At 55.9% G+C, this 22,684-nt stretch overlaps 1 protein-coding gene across 2 annotated transcripts in view; it reads left to right on the forward strand.

The window, feature by feature from the left end:
- The window catches only part of RBM19 (RNA binding motif protein 19), a 128,499-nt gene that overhangs the window by 69,221 nt on the left and 36,594 nt on the right, over positions 1 to 22,684 (forward strand). For both annotated transcript variants that reach the window (XM_059139085.1, XM_059139086.1), the window contains exon 22: positions 22,260 to 22,365. In XM_059139085.1, the coding sequence (XP_058995068.1) occupies positions 22,260 to 22,365 (106 nt within the window). The remainder of the gene's footprint in view (positions 1 to 22,259; positions 22,366 to 22,684) is intronic.

A 22,684-nucleotide genomic window follows, 5' to 3' on the forward strand; every position in this document is an offset into this window, starting at 1 on the left:
GCCTTCTCTCTCCATCATATAAATTGTTCCACGTGTGTGTCTTTGCAAGCACTGTGCATCCAGGCAGGGGAATAAATAATGCTTTGTAGTCACTGCCTTTTACCTAAGCAGTTTAAAATTCATTCTTTTCTTTTCTTCTCTCTCTCTCTCTCTTTTTTAAGTATGAAAAAAAAAAATGTCAGCAATACCAGAAAGCAGATGTTTTGTGATCAGGAAGCAAGCACACTTCTGCCTCAAATGGAGGACCCGTGGGGGTCGTCTCTAATGCATAGCGACTCCAAGAGAATGTAATCTTTGTGTACCAGGCAGGGAAACCATGTGTCATTCTTCTTTTCCTACCCAAAGGACTCCCAAGTCAACGCAGACATCATAATGGGGTCTCTCACTTCGGGGTTGCCGAACCCTGCAATCAGACGGGGGCACTAAAATGACTTTGGTGCCCTAGATGTACACCCTGCTGGTTTTCCTTGCCCTTTGGTGCCAAGGAGCCAAAAAGAGTCACATTCTCAGGCTCTGTCTATTAACCTACAGCATTGGTGTTCAGTCCGGGGCACTTCTGGCCGTCGGAGGACATATGGAAATGTCTGGAGTCATTTTGGTTTGTCACAACACGGAGGGTGCTGCTACGTCTAGTGGGTAGGGGCAGGTCGGCATCCTAGATGGCACAGAACAGCCCCCGCCATGGGGAATCACACCCCTCAGCCCCCGATGTCAACAGTGCTGAGGTTGGAGAACCCTGAACTGTAGGAAGAGGGACCTGTTTGCCGAGGAGACCGCAGAGGAGTGGAGAGGATGCCAGTGTTTCTAAATGGGGGTGCTCTGGCATGGGGAGGGACGGTCCCGTGCATGCGGGGTATTTCACATGTGTGGCCACCACCGGCAAATTGTGGCATTGTGGCATCCAGATTGTGGATTGTGACGTCCAGATCATTGTGACAACCAGAAACAACTCCCTGCAGATTCCTAAAGGCCCTCTGGGCTCCAGTGCCCCAGAGTAACCACTGCCTTTAATTTTTGCCTTTAGTGATAACCATGTGCTCGGTACCAAGCTAAGGTCTCACACGTCCCTTCTGTTCGTCTTTGTCACCATCCCAGGAGATGTGTGTTTACTGCCAGGTCAGACATAGGGAAGGAAGATGACGTGGAGAGAGGTGCTGTCCCATGCCGGCAGCCAAGAAGTGGGTTGTGGGGAGGCAGAAGAAGCCCAGACCTGTCAGAGACCAAAGTCTTAACCCCTCGGCTCATCCCTGAGCCTCTCAGAGCCTCAGTTGGCTCATCTGCTAAATGGGGGGAAACTATACCCATTTACCCATGCACCTCACCTTGTGTTTTTCTTGAGACTCTTAAGAGAGAATGCACGTAAAGTGGCTTTGAGGAAAAATTCCTCACAACCGTGAGGAAATTGCAGTAACTATTGTAGCTGCCAGGAGTCTAAAACCACGTGAATGGTGAGCCGCGTTCTTCCTAAACCGGCACCATCTGCTGAGTCAGTGGCCGCTGGAATCTGCGCTTAGAAGACCCGGTTTAAAGCCAGACTGGGTTTGGGCTGAAATGTACATGGGAGTCGCAAAGCAGGGTCAGATAGATACCCTTTGAGTGATGTGACGTTGGCTTCTTCGGGGTTGTTAGGCATTGTGTCATTGAACAGATGGGTTACAGAAAGGCACGCTGAAGGGAATGTCTTAAAAGCACTGGGTGTCTCGGGAAGCAACATGGACATCGTGGCAAAGGCCCCTGACTCAGAATCTCACTAGAGCGACATACCGTGGCCATCTCTCCCCGGCTTGGTGATGGAAGCCAGGGGTGTTGGGCAGCAAGTCAAGGGACCCAACCTCCAGGTCATACCCAGTTCACCATGGGGGGCTTTCAGAAAGTCAGGAAGACTGGACCAAACCCCAGCCAATTAAATCAGAACCTCTGGGTGCATTTTTTTAAACCTTCTCCCACTCCGCGGTGGTCCACAGCTTGCAGCCAGGGGCGAGAAGGGCTCGCCTAGATTACAGGTTGGCAACTTTTTCCATAAAGGGCCAGGTAGGAAACATTTTCAGCTTTGTGGTCAGAGGGTGTCTGTCTCTGTGACTCCATCCACCCTGCCCTTGGAGTTGGAAAGCAGCTAGAGATAATAAGTAAACCAGGGGGCAGAGCTGGCCCAATAAATCTTTATTATGGACACCGAAGTTGGAGTTCCACATCCTGTCCTTATGCCAGGAAATACTATCCTTTTGATTTTTTTCTTGCCAACCATTTAAAAAATGGAAAAAAAAAAAAAAAAAAAAAAAACCATTCTTCGTGCACAGGCTGTCCAAAAACTGGCAGCAGGTCTAGAGCAACAGTGAACTCTCTTCCAGTGCAGACTTTCTAGAGGTCTCTTAAGAAGCAGGCTTTCCTCTCCAAATCATACAGATTCACCTGGCCAGACACCTCTGTCCTTGGGCATGATGGGAGGCCTCCCTGCCTATATTGTTAGCATCGTTCGCAGCCACACTGGCCTCCCGGCCCCCTCAGCACCTTTGACTTTGCTCTTCCATGTGCCTGGAACCCACTGCTCCGGGTGAGCCCACGCCCTGCCCCTTCACAGTGTTCATGATCCATCCAGATGTCGTGTCCCCCAAGATGCCTTCCTTGGCCACCCTATATATGCTGTGAAAGTTGAAAGGTAAAATTCACTATGGCCTTGAACAGCACAGAGCCCACGGTCCGTTCTCAAGAAGCTCAGGACCGTCGCCCGGACTGTCCCCTCCTGATCTGTCGTCAGATTGGACCGTTTCCACGGGACCCCCGGGAAACATTTTACAGATAGGGACGTGGACTCGGCACCGACACGTCACCTGCCCAAGGTCAGGCAGCTCCTAGATGGTCACACAAACCCTTGGAAACATTGACCCCCTCCATCCTAGAGTTTCTTTGGACAAAACAGGCAGGAAGGTTGGTAGCTTGGTTTTCCTTCTTTGGGCCCCAGACCTTGTCCTTCTGTCTTGGGCTGGCTGTGTGGGCTGGTCCGTCACTCTGTCCTTTTAGCTTGCAATGTGCCATTGGAACATTCTTTCTTTCCCAATGTGCGATAAGCTCCTTTCTTCTTTTCTGTCACTTCCCCTGACACCTCAGCTGGTTAATCTCAGCTGACACCATGACTTGCGTCTGGCTCACCATCAGAGGGGGCTCGGTCTGCGCTGGACCGTGACCACTAGCCTGCTGTCCTGCCGGGACCAGCCTCCCATAGCTTAGGCCGGGACTGTCCAGACCTACAGTCTGTTACCGCCTTGCCACTCTCAACAGTTACTTTGACAGCACGGGCCCCTTCTTGAAAACTCTGGGGAAGAATGTTCTTAGGGAAGATCGCCTGCTTTTTGCCTTTCCTGTTCCTGAAATCATATGTCTCTGTCTCTCTTCTTTTGCCTTTTTCAAAGAGATGTTTAGACTCATGGTTTTTTTTCAAGGCATCGCAAGAACCTCCCATTACCACCTGACCCCCTGTCCCAGGAGGGAGAGGGTAGCTTTTTACTGTCGCACAACCACTCAGGGGGCACAGGCCCAGGGTAAGAGCTGAGTCCTGGATGCAGGTGTCTTGAGTCTTTGTGGCAGCTCCAGAAGCCCTCCACTGGGGGTGCTGGGCTTTCTGCAGGGACTGGCCCATGAGCCACACATGCACAGCAGCAAAGCAGTTGCCTTTCCTTAAATTGTGGATGGCATGGGGACTGATGGAAGTCCTGGGAGGAAACTGTCCCCAAGCCTCACCGTCCCCCCACCCCCAGGAGCCAGCCCTGGTCTTGCTGCAGCTCCCCTTGGCATTACCCCTGTCCCAGCCCCTGTCCCTCGGCCCAGAGCTGTCATTTGAAACTCACTCGACTCCACTGCCTTCTCTGTTCCTTCTGGTGCCAAGCGGGTTTTGTCTGGCGACTCTCTTTAGCGTGACCTTAGAGCTCCTTTGAAATAAAACGTGCCGGTTCCTTACGTCCAAGGGAGAGTATTGCCAGGACATGGAATTGGGGCAAATCGAGATGACACTTCACTGTTTGTGGACCCCTTCTGGGAGCCTCCATGGCGGTGCCCAGGCTGGTTCACACACGGGGCCAGTGACTCGCTTAACGGGGCAAAGCCTCCAGGACCAGGTCTCCACTGTCTCTCTAAATGACTGGTTAAAACGGAGAGAACCATGCCCTGACCCAGGCAGCTGTTAATCTGCCCATTCCAGAAGGAATGTGGTTTTCTGTCTTTTCACCTTAAGCGGGAGACCCCAGCACCCAGCCACCTCCTGTACCACCACCGTTCACAGTGTCGTCCACACAGCTTCTACAGGCAGGTCCGTGCCATGCTGCCTGGAGAACAGAGGCCCCCGGGGACTCCACCCTGCCAGCGGGGTCCGGTGGGGGGTGGGGGGTGGCTCCCAGGGGTGAAGTTCTAGTGCAGGAGGGCTGGGCTTCAGCAGTCCCCGGAGCGGGGGGGTGGTGTGCACAGTGAGCAACAGCAGGTGGGCTCGCACCCAGGGGGCGGAGGGTGTGTGCACACCTGTATGTGCAGGCTTGGCTCCCTGCCAACAGAGGAACCAGCTTCTGAAAGAGCAGCTCCCTGCCCACGCATGTCAAGGGTCAGTGGCACCAGGCAGTAACCAGTGGCTTGTAGGACAAGGGTTCTCTCCGGCCTTGCTGCTTTCCCCGTCAGGGAGACAGGAGGTCATGGGGCCAGGGCGGTGGCTCCATTTCTCTTCCATGCCCTGTCCTGTTCCCAGCTCCTTCTCCGTCCATGCCCAGAGCCCCGAAGGAGGCAGGAAGCCAGTCAGAGGCTTTGATGAGCCGTTGCTTTAAGGAAAGATACTCTGGGCTTTGGATATAAAAGGAACATAAGCTGCAGCCAGAGGAAGACACAGTTTGCATAGACATCCCTATGGTTTTTGTGATGCGCTGGTTTTCCCTCCAGTGAAGGTAGATGTGTGAGGCATTCCCACCTGGGTCCTGGTAGAAGACGTTCTCACTCTTCCGTCCCTCCAGCTGGGGGCCTTCTCTGGCTACGGGAACGCAGATTATTTTTGGAGGTGGGGACCTCAAGCTGCACGATACTCTCCTCCTTCCTCCCTTCCCATGAGAGATGGTTAAATTATTCCGCGGAGCCGGCGCTCTGAGGCCAAATTACAACGACGGCTGTATCATGGCAACTGTACCTGTCTCCCGTTCTAGCACTTTCTTCCGCAGCTGCAGTCGCCAAGAAACTTGGTGGAGAAAAGTCATTATCAGGGCCGGGCAGAGAATCCAAGACAGTAAGTGTCCCGGAACCCCTCTGAATCCGCGGACTCCCAGGGCAGCTTTTGTTGGCAGGCAGAGAGGGCCCCTCTCTTTCCGTGGTCCTGATTTGTACCCTCAAGAGCCCAAATTAAAACCTAGCCCTGGCAGCGCCGATGTGAGCACGGGGAAGTGGCCTGTGAAGAGGGGACATCAGAGAGTGATCACGCATGGCGTCGACTTGTCACAGGGTGATGGGCTCCGTGGTACCTGGCCATTTGGTGCCGTGGTCAGGGAAGGCTTCCTGGAAGCGGTGACTCTGTTCTGAGATAGAGCTGTTGAGCAGACTGCAGGGAGTGAGTCAGGCGGAGCTCCAGGCGCTCAGCTGCCCAGGCCCTGCGGCCGTGTGGCTCTCACCTGGAGTCTAATGGCACAGCAGCAGCCACTCGAAAAAGGACCCTCATCAAGACGAGGCCCACAGAATGAGAGCCTTCATGTCTGCCACTGCTTTCAATACTTGGGTGGAACGGGTGCCTGCCAGCTGTGGGCAGAGTCTTGGGGCCCACAGGGGACCAGCAGGGGGTGGGAAAGGAGGCACCCAGGGCTCCCAGAGACCAGTGCGAGGTGGGGGGTCCTCAGATGTCACAAAGAAAAATACAAAATGCTGGTTTAATTTGAATTTCATATTTTAAAAACACTTTCAATATGCAGCGTGGGGAGACATGGGTTTGGTTTTGTTATTTTGTAGTGTTAAGTATGTCACATGCAATACTGGGCACGTATTTATCCGAAACAGTTCCTTGTTCTCAGTCTGAAAATCTTATTTAACTGAGTGTCCTGTGTTTCATCGAGCAACCCCCAGCACTGGGGGCCAGAGTGACAAGGTGGGGAGTCAGAGAGCCATTGAGAATAGAGGAGGGGCTCCCCGGGAGAACTGGTGTCAGTGGGTAGAGCTGGTGTCAAAGAAGGGGCCCCAAAGGAGAGGGACACTGGGAAGAGGTACCCCGACCTCTCTCTGCTCACCCTCCAACCTGCCCACAAGGGAGTCAGGGTGATGCCTTCCATAGGGCCTGTGGGCAAATAGATCCGGGAGAGAGGGCAGAGCTGTGTGCGGGTGAGGGCCATATTGGGGGCAGAAGACTTGGCCTAGAAGGACTCTTGCAGTGGGGTACTAGATGTAGCCTGAGCTCCCTGGCAGCCTGGGGAATAAGGGAAGAAAGTGGTTCCGCTGGGCACCATGCATGCGTGGATCAAGGGAGAACATCCTTTTCTTAGCACTGTACATTTTAGGAGAGAGGAATGAATTAGCAGTCCAACTGTGGTTGGAGGGACCAGTGATTGAACTGTTAGTGGCTCTTCTTTCTCCCTTAAAAAAAAACCTGCGTTGTATAGATGTGCATGATATCTGTTACGTAGAAATGTGTTTATTATACTTATGCATATATATGCTTGTTTTGTGGAAAACACTCAGGTAGTGTAAAAGCTATAGAAACGTATAGAATAAAGGCAAGTACGTATATTAACTTGGTTCCTCCCGAACTGGAAGCTGAGAGAAGGACTTCGGTACAGATAGTGGAGCGGCAGGTGGCCGCGGGCGCGGGGAGAGCAGGAGGGGGAAGGCAGTTCACTGCTTCCGAGCCCCAGGACCTGATCCCACGGACAGTCCTGAGCGGTGGACAGAGTGCTTTCCAGAACAGTCCCCCTGAGCTCCCCTGGCAGCGTGCTGGCCAAGGACGGCCCCCAAGGCCATGGCTGCCCTGCCCCCGCCCCCCCCCCCCCCCCGATTGGATGGCCCCCTGGAGGTGGGGGGTGGGGGTGGGCCCTGGCCAGGAAAGGGAAGCCCGACTTACACAGCTCAGCTGCAGCCTGGGGAGGGGCGTGGGACACAAGGTCCAGCTCTTGGTGCCCCCCCCCACAGGCCACCAGCACAGCGGAGGTCCTATGTCTCGCCCCAGAAATAGACCCCCCCGTTTTTTGTGTTGTTTTTTTTTTAACCCTTTGGCATCCAGTTCTTTTTTTCTTTCTTTCCACTTAATCATATTTCTTGGTGAGGATTTACTTGGGCGGGGGGCCCTCTCCTAACTTCACCCCCTGGATAGGTGGCCTCGGCTGCCTTCCTCCTATTTCTGAGTCCTCAGGGCTGTGAGGCGTTTATGGGGTGAGATCGTGTGTGGGGACGGGCCGCGGGGAGGAGGCAGCGCCTGTTCCTTCCGGGCCCTGTGTCTTGTCACTGCCCCGACAGGGCGATGAGGCGGGTCGCCCCTGCCCCAGCCCTGCGGAGAGGAGCTGCTGTGGGAGTGCCGGGGTCAGCCGGCTGCGATGGCCGGCTCCTGAGAAGGCGCCCCTCACCAGTGCCCCTTAGGTGAATGAGGCAGCAGGAGGGGGAGGCAGGAAGGCCTCGCGGAGCTTTGTGCAGACCTCCCTGAAGACCAGTTGACTTCGGTTTTCTCACAGCCTCTGCTTAAGTGCCTCGTGATCTAATAAGCCTGATTAAGGCAAACAGATGATTCAGGAGTGACGAGGTAGAGACCCTGCTTTTCAGGGGGACAGAATTGGGGGCAGCAGTGCAGGAGGAGGCCCCGAGCCGGGCGCGGGGGTGGCAGCGTGGGATTGGGGCCCGGGAAGGAGATGGGGCTGCAGGTGGGCTGTCAGACTTCTGTGATGAGCCTGTGGTGGTGAATTTCATGTGTCATCTTGACAGGGCCACCAGGTGCCCAGAGCACCTGGTGTGTCTGTGAGCCGAGTCACAGCATTTGAATCGTGGACTGAGTGGAGCAGGTGGCCCTCCCCAGCGTGGGCTGGTACCATCCAGTCCGCAGAGGGCCAACATAGAACCGAAAGGTGGAGGAAGGGTGAGCCCGCCTTCTTAAGCTGATACATCTGTCACCTGCTTGGTAGCCCTGGTTCTCGGGCCTTCCGACCGGGGCTCACACCATAGGTCCCCTGGTTCTCGGGCCTTTGGCCTGGGACTTATGCTGTTGGGTCCCCTAGGTCTTAGGCCCTTGAATATGGACTATACCAGCCTCCCTGGGCTTTCAGCTTGCAGACAGCAGTGCGTGGAGCTCCTTGGCCTCCCTAATCATATGGGCCCATCCCACGTAGTAAACGTCTTTCTACCTCCTGTATCTATGCTGCCACTTCTGTTCCTCTGGAGACCGGCCAGTGTGGTCAGAGAGTCAGTGTTTTTGGCTTTGTGGGCTGTATGGCCTCTGCCACAGATACACAGTTACGCTGCCGTGGCTCCAGAGCACTCTGAGGTGAGAGTGAGCCGTGGGCATAGCTGGAAGCCACGGGCATAGCTAGGAGGCCAAATTCGCCCGTGGACCGTGGTTCTCCAATGCCTAAGTCACTTTTTCCTCATTGTCCTTTGAAACACAAAGAGCCATCCTAGCATTCAAGGACCTGAGAGAGCAGTCAGGGGACAGGCCTCACCCTCCCGAACCTTCTGGACACCTGGCAAAGGGCCGGGCACATTGGAGGTCCCTCTCACCTGCACAGAGAAGCGAACCAGAGAGGGACCCTGAAGACCCATCTCCGCGAGCCCCCATCCCTGGGGCTGCTGTTGAACTTCGGCTCCTTTCCTTGCCGCTGGCTCCCAGCCAGCTTGGTCTCTCCGCAAACACCTGTGTTTCCGTACCCGTAGCAGTCAGGATAGACTCGGGGAGCTGCAGGCACAACCTCGCCCCAGAACGTCAGTAGCTGCGCACAACCACAGCTGGTGTGCACCTCGGGGGGGGGGGGGGGCATGCCCACCCCAAGACTCCGGTCACAGTGGGCCTGCCGCCTCAGAAGAAGCTGCCGCCACACTTCCTCCTCATCCAAACGGACCGAGGAGGGGGAGGCATAGCCCACAAAGGGCCCCTCTCCTGAGCGCTGCAAGGGAGCAGGGATAAAGCATGTGGGCTCTTTGTGCATCGCCGGAGACACGATAACTTCCCTCTCCCTCCTCGCGAACTTTGCGAACGACACTCCTTCACCAGCTCCTGGGACGGACAGTGGTTGCCGCAGACGACGCCTCCTTCCCTCTGGCTGCTGGCGCTTCTCCTTTCCCTGCACCTCTGCCTACAGCTCCTCGGTCATCCCGCAGCCCCACTCCTAGCTGGCCCTGACAGGGGAGACCCTCCCCACCCCACACACCCCGATGCCCGGCCCACGTTCACACGTGGCTGGCTCACTGCCTCCCCTCTGCCTGCCGCGCCCGGAACCTGCCCTCTGGAGCCCGTGGTCTGCCGCCGGCTCTAGGCTGCCCCTGGCCTGGCTTAGACCACGTAGCTCTTGGCTTCTGGTGACCACCCGATTCGCAGCCTCCCCTTCCCCTTCTGTGACTAAATGGACACTTCTGCATTGGTTTGTTTGGCGCCAAACAAATAGGCCTTCTCACAGGTCCATTTCCTCCTCTCCCTGCTTCTCAAAACTGGCCAGCCACCGAGTCTGAGTTGTTTTATTGTTGTTTTCTTTCCCAGACTTTTAAAAACAATATTTGTCCCAGCCGGGGTGAGTCCTCCCCCCACCCCCACCCCCCACGCTGGCAGGCTCAGTGGCATGAATCACTGTCCTCGCTCCCTGTCTCCTGCCGTGCCTCTGGGACAGCCTCCAGCACCTTCCATCGATTGGCCAGGGCTGTGGATTTGCCTCTCTCCCCTTTGCAGAGCTGCCTTGCTGTCCTGCCCTGTGGCCATCGGCCTGGCTTTCTCAGAGGATCATATGTTGGGGTGACTCCATTATCTGAGGCATACCCTTGTCCGAACCGCAGTAGACCCAAAAAGTGGTCATCTCCCAGCATGGACTTGTCCCACTAGAGCCTCCTGGGGAGACACGGTGACCACAGTCTCTGCCCCTTCCCAGCTCAGACAGATGCTTGGAACTCTCAGGGAGGCGGCAGAGGGCGTCCATAGCAGGCTTTCTAATGCGCTGGGGACCTGGAGTGTTCCTCCTAGAGGCAGGTATCAGAAGCCTCTAGAATGCCAAGCTCTTTAGGAGGCGCCCTGTGTATCATCATCTTCACAGCCTCTTTTGTGCGCCCTCCCTCTTTGGCCTGATAGTTTCCCAGTGACTGGCAGCCTGCAGCTAGGACCGGAGGACTTAGTTCGAGGGCAGAAGTGGGCTGCTCTGCCCGGAGGGGCATCATGTGGCAAAGCTGGAAGTCAGGAAGCTCCATAGACCAGGCCACCAGCTCTCTGACAGATGTCCCCTCGTTGTGTCACGTGCACCCTGGGAGCGCTGCCACCCTGTGGGGTTGCTTGAGCCCCTGAACAGAGAGCTGCTTGCGTGGTGTTAGCATGTGGTATGCATCAGCACACGCTAGTCCACTCCCCACTCTCCGGGGTGACTAGAAACAGAAAAGCGAGGACTAGTGAGCACCATTCACAACTTGGTCCGTCGGCAGCCACCGGTCAGTCTCTGCTGAGTGCCTGCTGCACCCCAGGCACTGTTGGACCTGTCCTGGGTGCTGGGCACTTGCTGGTCCAGCTGGCGAGACAGACACTCATCCTCACAAACAGAACAACAGTCCGTGGGCATCAAGGAACGGGAATGGGGCAGGTGGCCGCAAACACAGGGTCTGCAAGGCTGTCGGGCTGGGTGGGAAGGTCCTTGAGGTGGCATTGTGCATCCTGGCCATCTTGCCCTCATGCCATTTAGCGGGGCAGCAGCTGGCTTTACAGGGCTGTCTACTTGCTCCTCTGCCGAGTAGGTCCTGGGCAGGGGGTCGAACGCTCACTGCTAAGAGCAGACCACCAGCAATGAGCGTTCCCTGGTAAGCGCCTTTGACCTCAGTCCTCTCTGGAAATGTTGACCACTCAGTGGAAGTCTTTCTAAAGTACACAGTGCCCCCTTCTACCCATACACAGGGCGCTGTGCCCAGGCTGCCGTGCGGCTGCCGATTAGAGCCATCCAGAGTGTTTGCTCTCTGTCCCACAGCTGACATTCCTGGGCGGCTGTGTTGTGTTGTGTGCTGTGTTGTGGTTTAAATTCCACGTTTTGGTTTGGGAGGGCTAATTTGGGCATTGGCAAAATAAGGCTCATGTGATGCCAGCCCCCCCCCCTTTTTGGTAAATATAGTTTTATTGGCACTCAGCCGTGCCCATTCGTCTGCATACCGTGTGGCTGCTTTCATGCTACAGGGTTGAGCCGTTGCAAAGCCAGAAATACCTACCGTGTGACCCTGTGCAGAGAAAGCGTGCCCACCCCTGGTCCGACCCACGGCTGGCAGTGATCACTTCTGGAGGCCTGTTAGGCCCTGGCCACTATTAACCCCTTGGCCCTTTCCAGCTGCTGTGGGATGAGAAGTTAGCTAAACAAGTTGTAAAGTAAAAGTAAATAGACTTTCGGTGGGCAGAGGGCAGGGTCAAGGGCTTTCCCAGAATCAACAGGCGGAAGCAGAGTGTGTGGGCATAGTGGCGTCGCTGTTGGTTGCGGGGTTCGGGGGGCTCTTCTTTCTGGAGTCTCTTGATTCTGGGTGACCGACCGAGAACATCTGTGCGGGCTGCAGGAGCTGTGTGGCTTTATTCTGAACCCCTGGCTCCCTGAGTCTCTGTTCCGGGCCCTGAAGTAGTGGCATCGGCCCCCACCCCATGTGTGTTCCCAAGAGGGAGCTGAATGGTTTCCCTGAACCCCTGTGGGAGCTCCTGCCACCGTGCCACCACTTTCTGAAGCTGCTGTCAGGACATCACAGAGACTTGTGTGGATGTCAAGGTCGTGTGGATGGTGCTCCTCCAGGGGGGTCCGAGAGAAGGGGCCCGGAGGCCATGAGTGGGGCATATGCCTTAGTGCACCCCCACAGCCTTGATCAGAAAGTAGGAGGTGGGTGTCGGTTACTAAGGGCTGCTGTTTGGCACTTTTTACAGGGGGACTGTCCCTGGTAGTCCTCTAACCCCCCAGTGACTATACATCCAACCCGCAGGTGCCCCCTAAGATCCCTCCATGACCCAGCCAGCTCGGCAGAAGTTCTCTGTACATTTGTAGGATCTTCTCTTCTCGTCCCTTCACATGCTCCTTCTTATGCTGTGACCGTTGCCCCGTTAGGAGCACCTAGAGGTGGCCCTTAGCCAGAGGGCTTAGAACGGTCCAAGACGCGAGTGGGAAAGCCGCGTCCGGGCTGATGGGAACCAGCCGGTTGTGGTGGGGCTTCGGGATAGGAGGCTGTCCTCCTTAAGGTTCTGGGCACTGAAATGGACCCCAAAAATGCAGTTGCCAGGGCCCTTTCTGAGTATGGGGGAGACATGGCAGGAGCAGGGGTGGACACTGAGGGCAGGCGGCAGGTGCAAAGAAGTTGAGTGGCCACTCTTAATTCAGCCTTCTCCGGAAGCCTGGCTGTGACCTGGCGGCAGGTGGCATGAGCGGGGTGTGAGCCAGCGATAAGGGACGCCCCCTGCTCAGCCCCCCCTCCTGCTGAGGGGTCCTGCTGCCTGCTCTCTTTTGCACAGGAGGTCACCCTGGCTTGTCCTGCCTCACTCAGACCCCAGGGACTAACAGTGTAATCCCGCATCAGAGGCTTCTGAGTTCGGTGCTGGCTCGGGGCCCGGGGGTTCATCCCTTAGCGGTCCTTGCTGGAGCAGCGGCAGGTTTGGGCAGAGGGGAAGGTGTGGAGGGGTCTTTGGGTTCCAGCACGGTCGGCGACTTCCAGAGTTTCTCCACCCACTTTGATATTTTCTGGGGTTACTGTGGAGATAGCACACTTGGCAGAGATAATAACACTGAGCAAGAGACAGGCAGATCCATTCTTTAACCAGATTTAAGCCAACAAGAAAGAGGCTGGGTTTTCTCTTTTTTTCCTTTTTAATTTTTTTTTCCTTCCCTCGCTCCAACATTTCCTGTACTGAGGATAATGACACCAAAGGGTGTTAAATTGGTTCTGAATGTCCACCTCTGGCTGGCCACATTCTTGTAACGATTTCATTAGCCTGAATTATCCACTTTATTTTCTTGTAATGGGATTAGCTGTACTTGAGGCAGCTGAAGACCAGAGGGGGAGAAAGTGGGGGAGCGCGTCCGCTGTGGATTTCATTAACTCACCCCGGCAGAGGCGTGGAACTGACCAGAATGTGCGCCCCAGGCCAGGGGTGGCGTCCTGATCCTCTCCTTCCAAAAGGAAGAAGGAACACGAGCTGCTCCAGTGGGCTAGCTCGGCCCGAGGGAAAACAGGGGTGCCTGGGTCTGGCTGAGGGATGCCTCCCCGGGGATAGTTTCTTCCAATTATCTTGTAAAACTGGTGGGTCATGTGGGTAAGATGAAGAGCTGCTGCTTTTTTTTTTCTGGGCACCAAGAATCACAAGATCACATCTGGCTCTCTCAGCAATTGGCTGAGAACTCCTGGGGGTCCACTGGGAGGGGCCTGCCTGGCCCAGCCTGCTCTTTCTCAGCTTCAGCCTGAAACCCCATAAGGGCTTGGAAGCGGTCCCTCGCTTGGCACCAGCGCAGATCCTTTTAATGGTTGTGAGCACCCTTGTCTAGGGCTTCCATTTCTTCATTCCCCTTATACGCCGGGAATCCTCCATCCAGCAGCCTCGTAGGGCGGGGCCGTCATTTCTCAGGTGAAGAGCTGAGCCTGGGGAAGGTGACATCACGTGTAGAGCTGGGATCGGGACCCATGTCTGACGCCACACTTCCATTCTTTCAGTGATGCTGGGACTTGGCCCCTCATGGGCAAAACTAGACCTCTGCAGCAGCTCCCCACTTTTAGAGCTCCGGGCGAGGTAGAAGCTTTGCTTCACTGTGTGCGCTCCAGCCTTCCATGATCATTGCCTGACCTTGCTTCTCCCAAATTGTATTCCACAATTGTGTCCCGAGAGATGCTAATAGGTTTTCTTGTTTGGGGGTAGGAAGGTTCAATGGCCAGATGAATTTGAGAAGTACTCTGTCTTCTCCCTCACCCTTCCAGATCCACCTTCCATGTACCTAATACCTTAAAAGCACTGACAAGGTCTGCAGCAGAGAAGCTTGCTGAACTGTGTTTAACCAGCTAGCTCTCAAATTTACTTAATTCCAGAAGACTTATTACACAAAATACCTCTTAACATCTTTCAGGACAAACTTGGAAACTACTGTTTTTAAAGAGTTGGTCACCTTTGATCTTAGAACTATTTTTATGACATCTTCTGCTTAAGGACAACACTTAGGTTCAGCAGACAGTATCCAGCCTTCAGTGGCTTCTCAAATCCTTCAGCCGTGCACGGATGGACCCCCGCTGGTTAAGAGCACAGGCCTTCCAGAGTGTGTCTGTTCTTTCCCAGCACGGAGTTCAGCATTTGCACTCAGGACGCACTCGGGAAATAGTTGCCCAAGAATGAAGGACCCGTGCTAGCTGAATGACGAGGCATATTCAAATTGTTTCCATGCCTCAAATCTGAGTCTGTGTCCTGGAGGATGGGGGTTGGGGGCGGGGAGCAATGATTCCTTTGGTGAATGTGTCGCCAGAAGTGGTCCATGCCTGGAGTAGATGCTGGAGAGCAAAGTGCACTGGGAAGACCCTCTCTGTCTCCCGGAACTTAGACCCCCCCCCCCCAACCGCCAGGGCCACATTATGTGAACCCAAGCCAGCAAGGGGCCGTTGGACTGCCAGCGGCCAGGAGAGGCCCAGTCCTGACTAACAAGGAGGGGAGGAAATTTCATCACTTTGGAAGTAGAGCAGCCTCTCTGATCTCTGGAACCACAGCAGAACAGGAACTCAGGTGTGCAGGTGACGGACAGGCCCCCCACAGGCTGTGTGTGTTGCACTTGGTGACACGGTGTCTAAAATGTTTCGACTTTGTTACCAATATTTAGAAATTGCATTTCTCCAAAGTATCTGGACAGTAGGATGGTTTAGAAGAAAGAGAAGAGCTGGGGAGTACTTGAGGCAGCCCGGGTGCTGATCCTTTTGTCCGGGCATTTCTCGAACGTTGATCTGAGAGGAGAGGGTGGGGGAAAGGGCAGGGGATGGTCCAAGCTGTGTTTACCTGTATTAGGCATCCAGCTGGCCGTCCAGACTGGGGCTGAGTGGTCCCTGCCCCCTTCTGGTGGAGCAGGGATCCTGAACCTAGAGCAGGTTTCCACTCCCCTTGCGTGTGCCTGCGTGTCGCTCTCCTCCTTCAGTCCAGCCTGGAAACGACTCCACCGGGGTCACGCAGCTGGTGAAGACCAAGAGTCAGGCCAGAAGCTTCCATTCCTCGGGGCCACATGCCCTCCTTACAGGAGCTAGCTGCAAGAGAGAGTGTGGGCCCTGCCTGGAATACGGGCCCCGACTCTGACTCAGAGATACCATTTAACTGCTCGGCCCAGGAGTCCTCATCTCGAAAACGAGAGGGTCACGCTTGCCTGGAAAGGAGCCATGAAAGGCTATTGAGAAAAGCTAAATGCTGTCCTCCGCGCTTCCTTTCTCACTTTCTTGGAAACCGGGCCATTTTTCAGCCTCCAAGAGGCCAGAGTGAAAGGGAGGATTGCTCTGATGGAGACGAGGTAACCTTTCCACATCCGGCTCTCACCGCGATGAGTGGTGAGTAATTGGAAAAGTTCGGTCTAAAAGCCACCCTTTAAAAAGAGAGCGAGCAAGAGAGAGAACAAAAGAGGAAGGAACTGCATGTCCAAATCGGTCTCCGTTAAATGTCTCTGAGAGCCAGTGCCCGACGAGGCTCCGGTCCACAGGGTACACACGCTCCCCAGCTTAGCCCTCTGGGGGAGGAGATACCAGCTACAGCAGGGCAGCCATGGCCAGGCTCCCTGCTCGCATCTGCACCTTGGCCGAGGCTGTTTAGAGGGAACCTCCAGAGATGTGTCTTCTCTGACCCAGCGGGGTTCGATTCTGAAGCTCACTGGCCCGTTCCTAGACCCCCCAATAAATCCTAGAGCCAGTCCCATGTTTGCTTGCTGCAGTGATTGCGCTGTAATCGATGGGACGCATGTGGGTCTCTTGGAAGGAGTGGTTCCCCCGAGGGCCGCACACTCCTGTAATCACCTGTGGTATGTGAAGACGTATCCTCAGGACAGAAGGACTGTGTGTTCTGCCCCCAGACGTGACCACATGGCTCCAGTAGCCAGTGCTTGCTCAGTATAGGGACCTGGCCCTGGGGTAGGACACTGAAGGCCAAACGCATGGCCGAGTGAATGTGAGAGTGCGTGCTAGGCACAGGCCTGGACTCTATAGACACAACAGGGACTAAACTCAGCCGTCTTGGAGTGTTCGTTCTATTTCTAGAACAGAGAAGGGAAAGACAAGTAAACAGGTCATTTCCGACAGTGCTCAGATGTGACAGAGTGGCCCGTGAGGTAGGGAACAACATTGGATGGAGTGGCCTCTTCGGAAAGGGGGCGTTTGAGCTGAGATCAAATGACAGGAGGGAGTCAATGGTGGGCACATCGAGGTAAGGAGAGGTCCAGGTCATGAGAAGAGTGGGGTCAAAGGTTCTGAGGTAGGCATAATTTCGGCAGTTTTGGGTTTTGGACGCATTGCAGCAGTGGGAGGTTGGGGTGTTGGACCCTGCGCTCAAGCCTCTGTGTACTGCAGAAATCACTTATCGTAGACGATAGGGGAATGAGTTTGTGCCTCTCCAAGCCTCAGCTGGGGCCCTTATCCACATGGAGACTGTTAAGAAGGCCACAAGACACGATACCAGGCAGAGCAGCTGCCCCCCTGCCACGTTCACTCCCCTAGTGGGAATCACTGGTGGGTCCGCACGTTCACGGGGAGACCCTTCTGTAGGATGGTGGGCACAGAGGGGAGAGATCGGGAGCCCTGACCTGTGGCCCCTAGTTGGCTGAGATAAGAAGTTTGATTGCAGAGTCCTTTTGTGTCTGCAGGATGGGGGGGGGGGGGTGTACCCTGCCTTCCCATCAGGCGAGTGTCCCCTGGGAACAAGGTTGATGTCTAACCCACAATCGCCTCCCTCCCGGCACCTGGTACCCGGGGAATGTCAGGCCGGTTGTTGCTGCACAAGACATTGTAAAATGCTGCTTGTAAACGCTGAATGATCAGAGGCACAAGGGGACAAGCCACCTGCTTGCCCCCCGCCTCAGCTCATTGCCACTTGTGGGACCTTGGATAGGATGCTCCACCCCTTTGGTACATAAGGACTTGCTGAGTGACCTTGGAGAAATCCCATGACTTCTGAGACTCGTTCTCTGCACTGACAGAAAGGGAGTGGCGGTGCCCACCTCCTAAGGCCATTGGGAGATCGTGTCCAATGTGCTGGGGGGGCCCACAGCCCAGAAGTCCCAGGGGGACGGCTGGATATGCTGGTAAATCGGAAAATTGGTGCTGGTGGTGGGGGTGTATTTGAAAGCCTTGTTTTGCCAAGAGATTTACCCCTTTTTTCTTACCTCCAGAAGGAAGGGAAAGAAGCCTGGGGCTTATTCTTACCACAAACCATCCCTTTATCTTGTCGAGACCATGCTGTTGTGTGACTCTGGGTCCCTTGGGTGACAGCTGGTATTTTTTTTCCCCCCTCAGCAGTGCATTGAGCGCAGGTGGAAGAGAAGTCATGCCAACAAACTTCCCCACGTGACTCGGCACTTCTGCTGGGCTGCGGGTTCCTCTGGCAGATCCAAAGAGGAGAGTGTGATAAGGACTTAGGTCCTGGGAGCAGAGGGGCCGAGGCTCTTCAAGGTGTGCCCGACCCCCACTTGGTCAGCATACAGGTCAGAGGGGCAGGCCAGCCTCACAGTCCGCTCATGAAGCCCCAGAACCCGGGCACCAGAGCAGCGGCACGACCACCTCAGACAAGGAGGCTAGAGGAGGATTCATCCCTTCTCAGGAGCAGAGCCAAAAACCCCAGCCAGGGCTGGAGTCCGGTTGCGGGGTTCGCAGTGAGCACGGAGGGAGGAGACCCCCACGTGCACCCACGGCACACGCACGCGTGCACACACACACACCCACATATTGTATCTGTGTTCAGGCCTGTAGTGCAGACCTGATTTGCATGCCCAGACCTGTTTAGGAGGGCTGGGCATAATTGGCTCGCCTCGCTCCACACCTCGCACCCCCTCCCACCTCTCCCTCCCCTCGCTCCCTCCCACCCCTGCACATCTCGGAAGAAATTAGAAACGTGACAACAAACTCCAGTCGTGGAAAGCCCACCGGTGTGCCGGCAGTCCTGCGCTGTGGGTGCGGCAGAGAGGGTGGGGCTGCGGCGTGGGGAAGTAATTGGTGAACCCAAGGTGAATGAAGTAATTGGAAAAGTGAGGTGTGAGTTTGTTATAAAGTGTGAGCGTGGTAGGGGAGGGAGGGAGGGCCACGTTTAAAAGCCCGGTATGTCCTCTTTATTCACAGCTTCTGATACAGTAATTGCTATTTTGTGGTTTCTATTATCTACACAGTGGGGAGCGCACGCGGCTCCTTCCCCAAGCGGCGGGGTCTGGGCTGGGTGGCGGGGGAGCTCCTGGGTGCCCCACGACTTCCCTCCCTCTCTGGTCCCTATCGGCCCTGCCCGGCCTCCCCCAGGTGGCGGCCTCTGCTCCCCAGAGACGAGGGTACATGCAGAACTTCCTTCAAAAGCCACTCTTAAAAATGGCTCCGTGGACCTTCCTGTCAGATAAGAACCTTAGTAATGGCTGGTATTTATATATCGCTTATCTCCAAGGAGCTAAAGGTACTTCATCGATTTTCCCCCCCAACCTTTTTTTTTTTTTTTTTGCTTTTTAATTCGCTTTCGATATCGCACTGAGATCATTAGTACCAGCCTTATATTATCCTGCACAGTCACACAAGCGGCTGGAGTCGGCCGCCTTCCCAGCATTGTTCTCGGGCCGGGGAAAGGGGCAGCCGGGAGAAAGCGCATGGCCAGGGGACGGGGCCTGGTCGCCTGGCCGCTCCAGCCTCTGGTTTCTCTCCCCTGGGGAATCCAGACAGTTACATCTGGAAACGGTGTGTTTAAAAAAAGGCCGAGCATCCCCCTGCCCCTGGGCACCCGGCCATCGGTGGCTGGGGCCACGCCAGCAATCGTGGTGTCTCGAAGCCTCGCCCGTTCATTTCAGGGCTTCCCAGACATCGGGAAGCGCCTTCAAAGATCTGACCCTAATCTTGCAGCTGCCCCTCAAGGTCCGGCTCTCTCTCGCGCTGTTCTTAGAGGAAAGGAGGAAACATGCTCATCAGGACCGTTTCCCAGGTCCCCTTGAAGAATAACGGGACTTCTGAAGCCATATTCTGTGCCGCGCAGACAGGGGCTGCGACCTGCCTGAGGCCCCCCCCAGCTGCCCGGGACAGGAGCCCTGGAGCCGTGTGCTTGGTCCCTCGTGGCTGCAGGGCCTCTCTCTGCCATGGACCACCCCCCGCAGAGCTCTGAGATGCCATGTCTCCGGGCCACGTGAGCACACCGCCTTCAGCCTCTGCTCATCAGCTTTTCTCTCTACCTTTTAATTATTTTCTTTGCCTTTCTCCGGACCCTGAGCTGCTTGCCATGCACAGAGCATCCGCAGCTCGTGGTGTGCTACAGCGGGAAGAGTGCACCTCAGCCATTCCCCCCCCCCCCGCCCCGCTCTGTCACGTACACACTCACATCAGCTAACTCACCACAAATTTAGTTGAGGCTACGAGGAAATCTGGGCAGAGGCCATCGGGACCATCAAAGGACAGGACTGAAATCCCTGCAGGCAGAGACTGCCGGTTCACACATGGCGGGAGTGGAAGGAACTGGGACTCAGTCTCCCTCTCTTGCCATGGGGTGTTGACTAAGTCACTAGAGCCCTTGGAGTCCTTGCAGGCCACTCCTAGCCACCCCGCTCCGCCTTTATGCCTCCAAAAGAGACCCCCAGTCCAGAAGGTGGCCAGACTGCATCCAGGTAACAGAAGGACCACTTCAGGGGAAGGAAAGCTCTGGCTCATGTCCTCAGCCTGCCCCTTGCTAGCCAGAACCTCTGCTCCCTGAGCTCAGTCTCCCCATCCGTGAAATGGGGGTGGCAGGACTACTAAGGAACACGTGTGCTATTTGTACCTACCCTGTGGCCCATGCCACGTCCCCCTCAACACAGCCCTTGGGGTGTCGGTGGTAACATACCAGTGGTCGTGTCTACGACCCAGGGCTACCGTGGGCTTGTCTGTTCAGTCCAAAAATGCCACCAGGTGTCCCCTCCAGGCCAGGCAGCGGGCTCCTGGCTGCGGATCCCCTAAAGAGCAAGATAGATGTGGTTTCTGCGGTTGCAGAACTGAGCACCCACCTCGGGGTGGTGGAGAGCGCATCGGCACCTATACCGCAGGGCCCTAGTGGAGAAACACGGTGAGCCCTGACTGCGGGGGGCGGGGTGGGCATTCGGGCCAGGCCGGTGTGTGGGGGTGGGGGGGAGTTTAGCATAGGCTGCTTGGAGTAAGCAGTGGTGAAGCCAAGGCTTGCAGGAGCCTAGGGCAGGGTCGTCGCACCCTTGTCCGCAGGGCCCCCTGCGTGGCCTGGACACGTGGGAGGTGCTGGCTGAGGCCTTCTCTTACCTGCTGAGTCTGAGTGCTGTCATCGTCGGGTCCTCGTGGCCATCAGACGCAACATCCCTGCGGTCCCCACATCTCTCTGAAAAACTCGGAGCCATCGGACCGTTTACCTGAAGGAGACTATGTGGAAATTCCTCTGGCCGCTGCCCTCCCCGGCCGCGGCTCTCACGGAGGAAGAGGCAGTGCCTGTCATGGGACGCTTTGGCCTTTAGGTGGCAGAATAAAGCAGGCTTTGCAGGCTCGAGGACTCCGGCCCTCCCACCTCACCTTCTTGCGTGTCCCCACCTGCCCAGCCTCCGGGCCCCAGCCGCGCCCCCTCGCGCCCCCTCCTCCCAAGGAGCCAGAGCCTCAGCCAGGCCAGGAAGACTGACAGGGCTGCAAGGCCTACCTGCTCTGGCCCCTCCCCTCCCCAGGAGGCCAGCCTCCTCGCTAGCCTTGGGGGAGCTGCTGGGGGAGCTCGGAGAGACGTGCGGATTCATTTTGAGGAATCATAATGCCGCATTTACACACCATCCTGCCTTCGGAAATTGGGCTGGCAGATGCCTGGTCATGCTGGCGGGGCTCCGGGTTCGCGCCTCGGATTTAGCTTATATCATTTCACGAGAGCTTTACTGTGTTTTTACCCAATCGGTCTTTGGCCCCGAAGCATCCTCGGCCGCTGAGTGTGTGCGCCGTGTGCCCAGCCACCCGCAAGTGTGCGCAGCTTTTCAAATAAAATAACACCTCTTCAGATCCCGTGCACATTAAATATTTATCCGCAGCAATTTGTGCATATATATTTGATAAATGGACATCGGGATAGGGTTGGGGTGGGGGGAGCGAGACAGGAGAGCCAGAGAGACCTGATCCTTTTGTCCGGGCATTTCTCGAACGTTGATCTGAGAGGAGAGGGTGGGGGAGAGGGCAGGGGATGGTCCAAGCTGTGTTTACCTGTATGATTTCTGCCAGGGGGAGCCAAGCCATTTTCTCCTCCAGAGCTTTGCCTGACTTCAGATTCGCAGATCTCGAAATTATAGCCCAGAGGGAGGGGACGTGGGGTTTAGAGGGAGTAGCTGTGTATTGTTCTGGCACAGGGCACTGGAGAAACATCCCGGGGCCCGGGACCAGGAGCAGAGACTCATCCTGCTCGCTCCACACAGGCTTGCCTTGTGCTCGGCTCAGCCGTGCGGGCGGATTCAGGTCAGGAGACCCTGCTGACTTGGCGTCCGGATCCCAGGCTCGTGCACACAAGCAGCCCTGTGCCCTGGCCACGGGTGTGCAGGGCTGCACCACCCCCCAGCCCCCACCCCTGCCAGATAGCCCCACAGGCAAGGGGAGGCCAAGTGTGCCAGCCTGTCAGAGAAGAACCAAACATTCTCCGCCAGCATCTCCAACCCGATTATCCCTCCATGCCCAGCGTGATGGCAGGGATCTGAAAGGGGAGAGAAGGACAGTCATGGCCCCAAGCACGTGCTGGCCAGTGGGGAGGCAACCCTGTTGTACGGTGCATGCACGTGCATGGGTGTGGGTGTGGGTGTGTGTACACGTGCGCATATGCCCCCTCAAGTACTTCTAACCAGAAAGGAATCATGTGTGAGAGTGGGTCCTACCCTCCCACACATACCCCAGCCCCTTTGCAGGCCTCCATTCTTAAGCTGCTGCATTTTGCCTTTTGTTTCTAGCACCTTCGGGGAGCTGAAGACCGTCCGCTTGCCAAAGAAGATGACCGGGACGGGCACACACAGGGGGTTCGGCTTTGTGGACTTCCTCACGAAACAGGATGCAAAGGTGAGACAGAGCCCTCCCTGGCCCACCCCGACTTCGGTTCTGAGCCCTTAGTAGGAGAAGCAGCTAAACCTCTTAACGGATGAGGGCTTGTCACAGCCCTGTGTGGTTCTCCTGCTTGTTCCCTGACCCTGCTCATTTGTGCAACTCTCTTGGGAAAAAAGACCCTGGGTTTTGTGCTTGGAGGAAGGGTTAGTTCTGTGTCTCCTACCCTCCGTCCCTCCCCAATGTGACATCCTCAGGAATCTGGGGATACAAAGTAGGGAGGCCAATGGGTTTCCCGGGCCTCCCCAGCTCACACAGAGCTCCCTGGTCATGAGCG

This window comes from Mustela lutreola, chromosome 11, assembly GCF_030435805.1.
Source record: "Mustela lutreola isolate mMusLut2 chromosome 11, mMusLut2.pri, whole genome shotgun sequence".
NCBI lineage: Eukaryota > Metazoa > Chordata > Mammalia > Carnivora > Mustelidae > Mustela > Mustela lutreola.